This window comes from Gobius niger (assembly GCF_951799975.1).
Source record: "Gobius niger genome assembly, chromosome: 20".
NCBI lineage: Eukaryota > Metazoa > Chordata > Actinopteri > Gobiiformes > Gobiidae > Gobius > Gobius niger.
The window spans coordinates 24,099,422-24,112,504 of NC_136871.1; the positions used below are offsets into that span (position 1 = coordinate 24,099,422).

Genomic DNA, 13,083 nt, shown 5'->3' on the forward strand with positions numbered 1-13,083 from the left:
GGCATTCCCCCTGAGGAACACTAATGTGCACCTTAACCTTGTCCTTGAATTGTTTAACACTGTATATTCTTATTAAGTTACAATGGAACTCATGGAGGACTCTTTATATCAGTATTACAATATTAAATGGGAAAACTTGCCCTGAGGTTGTGCTTTGTGACGTATTACCAATGTAACCTATGAAAGGAAATTATAGTAATTGCAAAGGATGAGCTTATTGCACCAAAGAAACGGACTCAAGCAACACTGTAGCGTTGAATAAACTTTTAATGGGCAGTATACAAGTTTTCTGAAGGTAAAAGAAAACATTGAAACAAGAGTCAAGTGAAATCCCACTTCCAAACCAAAACTACAACAGCATCATCTACCAATATGAATATTGCTATTACACTGTACCCAACAAATACTGAGCGAGGACTTTTTTATAATGGTAAGACATAGAAGTTAATAGGACAGCACCTAAACCAGCCGTGGGTGCACCTCTGAATGATTTTGGTCGGTGGTCTTACAGATATACTCCATACGCAGCAAATAATACATACAGTATATTCTCAAATAAAATTGGAAATTGTAATATTACATCGGTGGCATGGTAACTTTTCCTCTTTTCGCATTCAGCTTGTCGGTCCACTTTGCCGAATGCCCTGTGATTGCAACTCTGAATATACTCTCTTCTTTTTGGTTTCAAGTAAAAAGCGAAAAAATAATAATCAGTTTTGGAGCAAGCAAACATAATGACAAGTATCTTATTTACATTTGTATTTACACAAGAGGAAGTGTGTTCAAATTCAAAGTCCGTGTGGTTTTGAAAAACAAATGTAACAGTTTTACAATGCGCTATGCAAGGTTTTGTTTTTTGTTAAAAAGTGCAATTTCTTTTTTCTATTTTTTAGTACAAAAATATATCCATATTTCTTATATAGTATGTAGAAATGTTGTTCTTATAAACAGCATTTGTTGATTTAAGAGCTCTACAACCAGTGACTAAAAATGAATGCTTACTGTTGATAGGCAGCAATTATATTATAGTATATAAATTATTTTACAATACTCGTTAGAAAATCAGAAGTACCACATTGCAACAAACAATATTAATTTTTTGTCTTTTTTTTAAAGGGCATCTGTAACCTGGCCAGCCATCTTGATGCTCTGTTTATTAGCTAACGAGTAATTTTACATTCATTTTTTTACATTTTATGAATCCATCTTGTTTTCATAACCATTGAAATTCAAGTCCATTTAAGTCCGTTTGTCTTGCAACTTGCAAAGAGCTCTGCAATAATTTTGTAGAGCTTAGACTGAAGTACTTGAAGAGTCTCTATGAACAAGTGCATTGGCCCTATCTCGCAATGGTAATGATAGTGCTTTTTTTTTTTTTTTTTTTTTAAAGAGAATCGAAAAAACGTGAATTGATCAAATTCATTTCCAGATACAAAATAGATACAAAATCTGTGATACAAAATAAAAACTATTTCGAACTTCCTTAACTGACCCATCACTGGCCCCTTTTTCAATCTAAAAACCGGTGTCTTGCTAACAGACCTTACAATCAATGCATGAAAGAGCGTGACCTTCTGTAGGATGGCTGGCCAAGTCATGACACTACTGTGGGTGGTAATAATTGCTATTTATACTTGTAACATTTGGTTGCAATAACTTGAAAACAAACCACAAACTAAAGTTGCATAAAGAAGAAGATTAATAAAGTAACACTTCCGCTAGAATACCAAAAAAGCATAAAACGGTGGCGGACTTGGAACGCAGCCCACTACAAACTCCAATACTTCAGGTTGATACAATACAAAAAAAGTACAAGCTGGTATACATGCATACAATATGAATGTCTTGTCTTGCCTGTTGTGGAATAATGGTGCAAGCAATAATTTGTAATACGTCCATCCTCAACGCAGCTATAAAACGCAAGCGCATATTGAAAGTAAATAGTGGCAAACTGGTGTCTCTGGCTTCCAGTGGTGTGTACCAGTACGTTGTTGTGGCACCAAAAACATTTCATCACGGTTGACTTGGTTTTGTCTTCCCTTCATTTTCAAGTAGTGTTATGTGGCTGTTGTTGCACATTTTTAGAAATAGCTTATATAATACCAAAAAATAATAAAAGAGAGTCCTTGGACAGGGTTTTGTAACGGAGGGAGATGTGAAAAAGTTCAGTAATATCATGCTCAGAAATCATGCATCATTTTCCAGTTTATAAAACCTATATAGTGTCATAATAATATCAATTTTATATTATATATGTTCATTCGTTTCTCTACCAAGCTTGCTTTTATGTTGCTGATCTTTTATTCCGATGAAGGAAGGTGCAGCAGAGTCCTTGGTTACTTGGTTCCTGGGGCAGAGTCTGTAAATGAGTGTATTAGGATTTGCAGGTGTTCTGTGCGCCTTTAGCCTCCCTGCTGGTCTCTTTAGGGTCTGGAGAAGCACAGCTGTTGCTGATGCCGTTGTGGATTTGCAGGGACAGTTGGGTCTGTAGGTCTTTGACTACAGTCTCCAGACTCTGGCGCGCCTCTCTCTCCTGCTGCAGCTCCTGCCTCAGCTGCTCTCGATCGGCTTCAGCCTGCTGCAGTTGCATGTGCAGGTCTTTGATCTGAAACACAACAGACCACGGATTTTATGAAGAGAAGATTGGCCCATTTGTTTGCCCAAAACTGCTTATAAAGTTATGAAAATCAAATTTGCCTTAGGCTACATGACACATTTACATGCAAGTGTCTGGTAATGTGGCGATGGATGATGGCAGGGTGGCAACGTAGTGTGGTGGTTGTGGCTGGTCCTGGGTGGGGTTGGGCGAGGGGCGTGGTGACATGCGCGTGGTGTAGTGAGGCTGTTGTGCAGGGGGCGCTGTATCTCTCTACCATTCAATTGATATGTTGCCACGCGAAAGAAGCCAGGATGAAATTTAAACTGTGTGGCACACTTGGTTTGAAAATGCACATATCGAGTATTGCACCTCTAATTGGTTGGTGCAATGCAAGTATTTGTGCTCTACTACAATATTACAAAAGAAAAAGGAAAAGGAAAGAAAAAATCTTCCTCTCATAGCCAAACCTGACAAATAGTAATTGTGATTGCACTGACTGAACAAGGTGGCCTGTCACTTATTGGAGAGTGGCTCGGCAGCTGTGGCGTGTGCTGGTGTGTTGTCGCATTGTTAGCCTTCTACATCTGGGATTGGCTGGGAACATTGTGCTGTTTGTTGCCTTCATGTTGTTGTACAATGCCGTGCTATTGGCTCCTTCCACATTAATGGAATTATAACACTTACAGTTCCTCTTCCTCCCTCTCCTTTTCGGGTTTCAATATGTACAGAATTACATGTGGGTGTATCAATGTGTTCAAAGTTGTAAATGCTGCACACAATAATTCAAGGAAAAAGTCATGTGTTTATGTAATGCACATTGAACTTGGAATAAATGAAAAATTAGACACTCAGTAATAATGATAATAATCATCTTCATCATCATAATAATAATTTAAGTTTAAATTAGCTAACTAATTAAAAAGTTTTCAAAATCAGTAGTAAAGATTTATTTTTTATAATTTTTAGATTATGTTGCGTTATCTGTAGGTAAACTATGTTGCTTAAGGAACTACTACATTGCGTTTCTTATGGTATCTATACTCAGTTGATGTTTGCAAACACATACTTAACCATTTTTGTGAGTTGTAAGTTTTCAAAACGAGGTTGTTTGAGATTGAAGACCTTTTGCCTCCCAAAAGCGTGTGTGAATGTGTATTTTCCCACTCCCCTCCCTCACCTGTGTAGAGTACTTGGTCTTCAGTTTTTCCGCCTCACAGCCCTTGTCACACACTCGGAGCTGCCTCTCGTGCTCCAGCTCCCGTTTGAGGCGCCCACACGACTCATCAGCCTCCCGCATCTTCCTGTCCCAGTCCATGCGCAGACGCTCGATCTCTTTTCGCAGGTTACGCTTTGCTTCGATGGCCTCGCGGAGACGACCCTTTTTAGCCACTCGCACAAACTCCAGCTCCTGTAAGGTACATGAAGTTGGTGTCAGTATTGTACTTTGAAGGCTCGATGTTTTTCATTGTGCAGGTTGGCCAAAACAAAGGGTATTTATGGCTTTATGTAAAAATTAGACATGAAAATTGTATTTATAGATCTTCTAAATATGCATTTATTGACGACTGATGGCGGCAAGGGCCTTCACTTCTCAAAAAATAATAATGTATAAATATCTATTAACAATAACATCTTGAACATGCCTGGAAAACACTCTATAATAACTGAAGTGGCTAATTACCGAAACACTACAAAGAAGTACTGCATTACCCATACCTGCTGTAGACTCCGTTTAGCTTGCACTGCGGCTGACAGTTTCTCCTCTTGCTTCACGCGCATCCTGACAATTTCCTGCAGGAGTTTTTCCCTGGACTCTTTGGTGTCCAGACCTCCGTACAGCATTTGTCTGAGGCTGTCAATCTCTGGGCCGATGCTCCCCTGTGACCATGCGGGACCATCCTGGGATCGAGGGGCGCTCTGTGGGGTCATAGTCTGCGACACGCTGCTGCAGGCCGAAGGAGGTGAGGGAAGGGATGAAGAGGTCACTGGGTCTGCAGGGAATTATAAAATACATAGTAAGTTTCAGGAGTTTCTGGATCGGCTGAAACTTATTTGCCATAACACTTATTTTAAAAGAGGTATAACTAAACTATCTGCCATATCATGCTTTGTGGTAGCTATATTTGATGTAATTAATAAAGTTAATTGTGGAGTAAAATGTGTCTAAACTTATTGTCCTGAGTGAAAGACAATTCTGAACTACCCCCTGCAGTTCCTCATCTGGCCAGCTGATGGTGCAGTTGTACTGGAATCCCCCTGCCTCGTATTTTCCCTGCTCTTCCATCATTTTTCCACATGCTTCTCTGAACCTTTCCATGTTTTATGCAGATTTTCTTCAAAATGGCTGCTCTACTCACGCTCATTGCAGTCGTCCACATCTATCTCCCCATCCGTGTCCATGTCTTCCACTCTGTTGTTGGTTGAATTCGAGACTGGAGCTGATTTGAGTTTTGATTTCACGTCCCCATTATGCTGCTCGTGCGGTGGCTTGGAAGTGGCAGTGGGCCCCCTGCCTGGAGCATGGCTGTCTCGAGGGTGCACTGGAGGGGCCATTGGAGCCATGTTGGGCGCCGCTCTATTCTCCTCATTTTTGGGAAAGGACCTAGATTTGGTCAGAGTGAATAGCCATTAATATATTTTTTTATGGTTGGGAATAAAAGTAAATGTAAAAAGTAAAAGTAAAAGCATGGTAAATGAAAACTCTTAAGTAAATCAAAGTATAACTAAATCAGGACCACGCCACTCTAGGTCTAACTTGTTTTGATGGCAAAAGTGGAATTATTTTTTTTGCTCCACTAACCTCTCTTCTTTCTGAATGGGTGTTTTTTCTTTTTCCACTGCTTTGGGAGACCAGGGCCGGAAAGCAGAGGGTCTCTGTTTCAACTGGACCTGTTTAAGATCCTGTGAGAGCAAAGAAAACAACAGAACAATGTCAATGTCAGAAGCAGCACTACAACACACCACAAGGCACTTGGGCTTCTGTACTTGAGTTACACTGAACATTTTGCTTGAGGATTATTCATGAACATGCATATTAAAGTTAAACAATAAAATATATAATACCATTTTTTATAAATTGTTACTGATCTCACTTTATTTTCTCAATTTTCATTGTATTGTGCAAACCTAAAAGCCAAGACTTCAACAAGTAGTTCAAGGTAATTTGTTACAATAGTCAAACTAAATATATTACCAAAACAAAAAATATTCGCACATTATTTAGACCATCATTGGATTAGAGCTTTCATTCATTCATTGATTTAAGATTTAGAAGTACTTGGTACATAATGCATTGCAAACACATTAGTAGCTAAATATGCATGTTTAAAAGTCAGCCCGGCATTAGCTAATGCTTAAGAAAATATAATTGATCATAAAGTATTGCATATGCTGTAAGGAAAAAAATAATTAACTTAAAAAAAAACGTTTTACAATCTCCCTCAAATCGTAATTATGCATACAGTAAGTTCAGTAGCCACAACCTCGACACTGTATGAGCACTTCCGCGGCAGAGGTCACACAGAGATGATAATGTGGTGATGCGAGACGACAGCAGCATTTGCGTCACCCTTTTGACCTTTACGCTTAAAGTCAAATCCTGTTTCACACTGACAGCGTCTTCGCTGCGATCAGAACTAACCTTATGAGCCGACTTTGTCAGAGACTGCAACCACTCTGGTTTACGCTCCTTTTCAGCCGCAGAGGAGAGTAACTTTTCGAATTTGGTCCTTTTAGCCGGGACGGGGCTGGGAGACTGGGGGGAAACAGAGGGGAAAAAAAGATATGATTAATTATTGGTTTATTATAATGCAGTGATATAAGGATGCCATGTCATCCAGTAGGTGAGCAGTGCTGTGGATATTTCAAGAACCCAAAACTAAAATGCCAAAAATTATTTTGAATGTTCCTTTTATGAATGCCATTGTGATAATTCCCAGAAAAATACACTTTATTGTGAACTGTTAATTGCTATGGCAACCGTCTTTATTTTTTAATTACTTGAGATCAATGGAGAGTAATAATCACATATGGATCATGTCATAAAGTGGACGCTTGGCTTATTAATAATTCAACATTTTGATTAATATTTAAATAATTCCAACCCCATGCACACCCCTTTTTGAGGTTTGAACTTTGGTTTGCCGTTATTAACAGTCCTAAAAGTGATTTACATTTGCCCTAAATATGATGTTATGAGCAGGAACATATTTGACAATAAAACACTTCTGAATGAGTGGGGTGGGACTTGTGCGCCTTGTTAGCTTGTGCAATGAACAGAAAGCGAGTGCATCCGCTGAGCAGACAAAGGCCGTGGAGAAAGATGGCGGCTATCTCTAACTGAGTTTTTTGAGTCTGTCTGACATGTGTGTGTGTGTGTGTGGTGTGTGTGGTGTGTGTGTGTGTGCGTTCGGGTCGAGCTTTGAGCTAAGCAGACACTGAAGCTGGTCTGGAAGGCAGCCAGGCGGGCTACATTGCTCCCTGGCAGCCAGAGGAGGCGCCGTCAGCTGGTGCACATCGACTGGGCCCGACCACAGAAATATTGCAATATCCAGACAGAGCCAGACAGACAGGGAGATTGTAGTCAAGTAATATTGCACTCAAATCTGACAGACACTTGATCTGAAGTGCTCTCAAAGAGTAGTATGTTAATCCAGGATACAACTGCTTAGTCAAATGTTTAAAGGAGGTTGTGTGAAAGTGGGCAGGTTTCTAAGTAAAATCCACAAATCATCAAACTGATTTGTACCTAGCTGTAGTCAAAATGTGTTGGTGTGCTGCAAAATTAAATTGTCTTTAGTTATGCGATTCAATATTGCTCGCATGCACTTTAAGCTAAAGAACAAATGCCTAGTTTATTGGACAAGAGGACAAGGAAATCTTGATTGAAGGATTACCCAGCTGGGAGTTTTAACCTACTGTTCATGTTTTGGGGTTGGCCACCATGCACTGCAACATTCAGTGTGCTGTGCTTTGATACATTGCAAAGAAAGAAAAAAAAAAACATGTGACATTGTCGGTGGAAACGTGAAGAACTTCTCAAATAATGATAACCTGTCAGCGTAAACTTTTAACCCGGACTTTCTTTCTCATGTCTAGTCAACTCGAAACATTTTTCAAACTGGCGGCATCCCCTTTGAAACGCGCTTTTGTCCCGTGGGTAAACTGCATGTGTGGTAGGACAGCTCACCTACTCAGCCCTCCCTCAGGTTTGCACTTGTCAGACAGAGGATATGTTTACCTAAGAGAGCTCGCGGACCGGCACGGACCTGTCTGCCGCTCACTTACTCACTACGATGACATTTCGCCTTTGGGAAACAACGCCAAACACTCCCAGATCTCTGCTCTCCGTCTGTGTGTACAATTCAAATGATTACTATGTGTCTGCTGCATGGCGCTCAATGGAAAAATGCCCTGAACTGGGTTTGGTCATAGTCGTAAAAGTATTCATTAGCGTTTGCTTGAGTAACTTTCTCAATCGACATCTTCTTACTCTTAGCTCATACTTTTTTGAAAACTTGTATCACGGAACATGTATGAATGACTTCACGCAACTGCAGCAACGTAGTACAGAATAATTAATCTTCCTTGAATACCTGATTTTTGACTTTCCTCACATATATGTAGCATCCCATTTCTTTTTATAGGCACATTTCACAACTTGCAGGGTCACTTTTCTGGGTCACTTTCGCTTGAGTTCACGCTACACGAAAAGGAGGACAAAACAAATTTCATTCCACTGCTCGAAAAATGATCAGGTGTAGCGCCTTTAGAGTGCATGTATCTACACCTCCACTTAATTGCCGCCCGCTGTGATCACCTCAAGATGTGAATTAACCACGACGCTCAGTTAGTGTAAAGGGAGAAGAAAGACTGCTCTGTAATGAATCACGTCTCGCAGCGGCGCTGAGAGGCCAGACGCTCGCCGCATATGTGTGGACCGGGAGTGGGCGCCGGGACACGTGCGGGACGGAGGGGTGGGGGGGCAGCACAGACAGTTGGGAGCATGACAGTGAGGGTGGCACTGGCAAACATACCTCCACTGCATGACGCGTTGGTTAAGTAAGCTAAGTTTTGACTTTCGGAGCTGCAATTGCCTTGTGCATTACATGTTACATACACGCTAAAGAAAATGTGTTTTTTTTTGGTGTATTTTTGGTGCCTGCGTTGATGACATTTGACAGATGTAGAGTGTAAAAGCTGTCGCACTGAGCACTGGACATGTTTTGCCAGACAAGTGTTTACAGATCCGCGGCAGACCACAGACCGTTTGGCCAATGCTCATTCAGATTTTATCATCAAAGGGCACTGCTCCGACTTTATGGAGTGAAATGAATTGTGTTATTATTTCATCACCGACTATAATATAATGGAATCCACAACAACCGCTAATTTTGCCCATGTTTTTCTTTGGGAAAGGCTTCTTGCCAGCGCCCGGTTCTTTGATTACTTTCCGGAGCTGCTTTATTAGCCTATATTACACACAACTGCACGACTACAATACCCATTATGTAAGTGCAGGTTACAGCAGCCTCCATTGTGTTGTTCGCGGCTCTTGTTTCTCGGTATCTGTGACACTCGTCTGGACACTCCTCTCATGTCTCCTGTACCTGTCTAACCAGAAACCGCATTACTCCATGGCTGCGGCGCACAGGCGGCACACTGGGGGAGTTTCACTGTTATAGGTTAAGTCTTTTAACCTCCTCCCGCTGACAGTGACCCCTCTGACTGCTCCAGGATGGGCCCGCGGTTGGCTTCTTGTCTGTTGAAATCGGACTCTGTAATTACGGACTGTTGTGTTCCCGGTAAACAATGAGGATGTGATGTGCGCCTGTCTGCTGACTATTTCTATGCCCTGAGGTTTTGTCAAAGTCCTCGAAGGTCATAGGATTAAAACCAAGTCTAAAGGATTTCACAAAGGGCAAAACTGTGAAGCCAAACCATAATCTTTCTTTTTATTCTATAGTTCCCTCATGGATCAGTGAAGTCTCTTAACCAGGGTTTTGTTCGGTTAAAACTCACACCAAACAAGTAAAAGTGTAACTAAAACTTCTACTTGTTTGAGCAATCCCTCGGCTAAACCTGATCTCATCCAAGAACCAAGGATCTTCAAACCCAGTACCAAACCAAGCCTAACTTTGCATTAGACTAAAAACATGACTAACCCAGTAATCAGACGCCGTAATTACTGCTGTGTTGCCCTTTCGACTATAGAGGATGTGTGCCTGTCTGGTGACTGGTTTCTACACTGAGGTTTCCGCCAGCTCCAGGAAGGCTACGCTTGCTAGACATAATAGCAAGTCAAGGGAAAGAAAAAAAAAAGAAAAAAAAAAAAATACAGACACTCCCAGGCAGACACCACAAGGGACCTGCTGGCTAAATCTGACACTGACCTCATGCGCGGGAGAGCGGAGGGAGACGCACTAGCACCACTTCATAGCCATAGCATAGGCCCCAGCGAGACATAACATCAGGCCCCCCGAAGCCACTCCCATCCTCCCTTCTCCAAACAGGGCCAGCTGCACCTCCAACTGTAGTCATAGGCAGGTGGGCCAGGCCTACAGTATAATTTACTCGAGCAACTGTTTGAATGCTGGCGATGGTGCTTGAGTGCAGTTTTTTGCATGGTTTCTACTTAGCGATTCCCCCAAGTCTTTCTTGCGTTAACTGCACCACAGTCTACTTGCAGCTCTAACTGCTGTGAAACATGTTTTATAATCGTCCATCCAATTGCTGTACTCTTACTTGAGTATAATTTTGACGAGTCTCTTTCTCTCTCGTCCTTTCTCTCGCTCCCTTCTAGACTTCCTCAGAGGAGTTTGCTTGCTTTGGCTCCGTCCCCTGTGGGAACTGAAGTCCTGAGTGGGAGGGGGGGCGGAGAGAGGACTCGGGAGAGGTGGTGGGGGTTGGGGGTGGGGGTTTGAGGGACGGTGCGGGCCAGGGACCACAGAGGAAGCAGTGAGCCGAAGGAATGCACACTCGAAGGCCAAGTACAGCCTCCTACTTTAAGGCCTTCCATTCAGGCATTGCCCTTTTCAACCCAGCCATTGTATGATATTTCTTTGAGGCGCGGTAATGAGGGGAGTGTTTCAAAGCAAACCTGTAGGCTAGACAAGGACTAAATAGCAAATGCAGGGGCAGGAATAGACTTGCATTATTTTGTAAAAATTAATGGCACGGTAATAACAGCAAGCCCTCAGCCGTTTGCAGGCGCGGCAGATCACAGAAAACTGCCAGGCAAATCAAAAACATATCAATATTTATTCACAGTAGCACACAGCCTGACCTGCTTGAAAGAGTAAGTTGTCGATATTGTGCTAACTGGAGCATGATAAGAACTAGACTGGTATTTCAATGCAACATAATGAGCAATTTTTTTGTATTGACTGGGGTGGAACTTCAGCAAGTAAAGTGGGACTACATTCTTCGAGAAGCAACGATTTTCGTGCATGCTTTTACCAGGCGAAGTTTGGACTGGTCCTTGCAGATTTGCGATGGCTTTCATTTATTATCATGCAACTGCATACAAAACACTACTTAAGTTCCACCCCGGTTTGAATCTAGATGGACTTATTTCTTTCGATGGATATAAAGATCCCAATGGAATGGGATCTGGATCTATTTTGCGGTGTAATTAAAACATGTGTTAACGTGTACAAGCAAATATCTTTTTGCTTGGTACTAAATTGACCCATTCTTAGAAATGAAATGCCTCCAGGTAAAGTGGCAGATCATTATTCTGTGTTTCTGACATCGTGCTGGCAGACTGCTTGCGCTTAGATGACTTTAATAATGGCTTTGATATTTTGCCCAATACTTATGTGGATGGTGTTGTTGAAAGTTTAAACTATCGTTTAAGCTACTATTCATTGATTGGGACGTCTAACTTAAAAAGAAAATTTTAAAAACTACCGTCTTTGGCAGCAAATATACGTGTAAATGGATCAGGATTGATAAACGCTTTACTTTATATTGGGGCTGAGCATCGGATATAAATGGGCCTTTTCTCTGCCTGATCCGATCAGACCTCGCTAAGCAGGGGAGGGCCTGAGTGATACTTGAATGGGAGACCGTTTGGGAACAGTAGGAAGCCTGGGTGAATCTAGTGAGTGAGTAAGTGGTTGGTGGTGGTCGGAGGGGCCGATGGCGCAGACTGGTGGCCTTGCTTCCATCAGTCTTCCCCAGGGCAGCTGTGGCTACATAGGTAGCTTACCACCACCAAGTATGGAGTGAATGAATAATGCAATGTAAATCTTCGAGTGTCCAGGAACCAACACATTTTTATTATTAAAACATGGGAATTGATGTTTGTAGAAGAGTAAAAAAAAACCTCAAAACAGCAGAATAGGCTTCTGTATCTAACTTTAGCCATGCAATGAAGACATGCTAAATTGAAACCACTGCCATCTGCTGTGGCTTTCAAAAAAAATCAAATTCAATTATGTCCAAACAAAAACATGGCATCATCTCATCTAAAATAGTTTCCGCAGATGAACCTCCTCTCCGGGCCGGCGGTCATACAATACGACGCGATAGTTGCAACAGGACAACAGTTTCGGATTTCAACCCCCTTTTCCCTAAACCCTGTCGTAATCCATAGATCGACATCTATTTAGCAGGACACCGTCTCACTGAAGGGCACACCAACTGGCACCGGCCACTGGTTCTGGTCCCACACTTGGAAGTGGGGGCATCCTAGTTTTTGCAATGTGATCTTTGCACTTTGCTATCAATTCTCACTACACAAACTCCTCGAGACGTTTATATATAAAGCCTTGTGGTCACCTCGTATAACAGCTGATGTGGGGAATTACTTGTCCCCTCTTGGAATACCCCTTCAAACTTGTTCCACTCAATCTCCAATTTCCTCTCCCCTAATGCTAGACTTAATATATCAATTTACCCCCGGTCGCTTGTCCTGTTTGTTGTGGTGGTGGGGGGGGGGTATATATGCTGTTTACTTAGCCCAAGTTAGCCACTGCGGTGTAGGTATACAGGGAGACCGGCAGGCATGGGCAGAAGGTGCGTATTACAGCGGGGCTTATTGGATTGTCCTAATTGTCTTTGGGATTGAGATTTCATAAGGTGGACTCAAGTAGAGCCGCCGTTACTAAGGTGGAAAATATCTTGGCAGCTTTAGTCCGCTGACACACATAGCGTTAGCATGCGATTCCGCAAAAGTATATCCGGAATCAAACAACAACAAAAAAATATATATATACAAAACAATAAAAGGAGCTACAGAAACTATAATGGTTGCACCCCCACTCGCTCCCTTTTGCGTATTAGACAAGTCATGCAAAATTGGTTAGCTTTTTAATTTCATGCTCTTAAGGCCTTGAAAGAGAAATCCTTTTGGTGCACCAGTCCTGTCAAAGTAAACGTTTGTCTTCGCTATGGGGCTGACAGTGCATTGGCATATTGGTTTAGGTCGGATTCCTTTAATTTCTGATACGTGAGGTGTGTGGGAGGTTTTTTGTAATACA

At 41.9% G+C, this 13,083-nt stretch overlaps 1 protein-coding gene across 1 annotated transcript in view; it reads right to left on the bottom strand.

Annotated features, from left to right (window-relative positions):
• Positions 1–249: 249 nt before the first annotated feature.
• The window catches only part of skib (v-ski avian sarcoma viral oncogene homolog b), a 50,108-nt gene continuing 37,274 nt past the window's right edge, over positions 250–13,083 (bottom strand). Inside the window, exons 2-7 of the mRNA XM_079579520.1 lie at positions 6,240–6,353; positions 5,400–5,500; positions 4,957–5,201; positions 4,316–4,590; positions 3,777–4,007; positions 250–2,605 (exon numbers count right to left, since the gene is read on the bottom strand). Of these exons, the coding sequence (XP_079435646.1) occupies positions 2,375–2,605; positions 3,777–4,007; positions 4,316–4,590; positions 4,957–5,201; positions 5,400–5,500; positions 6,240–6,353 (1,197 nt within the window). The 3' untranslated portion in view covers positions 250–2,374. The remainder of the gene's footprint in view (positions 2,606–3,776; positions 4,008–4,315; positions 4,591–4,956; positions 5,202–5,399; positions 5,501–6,239; positions 6,354–13,083) is intronic.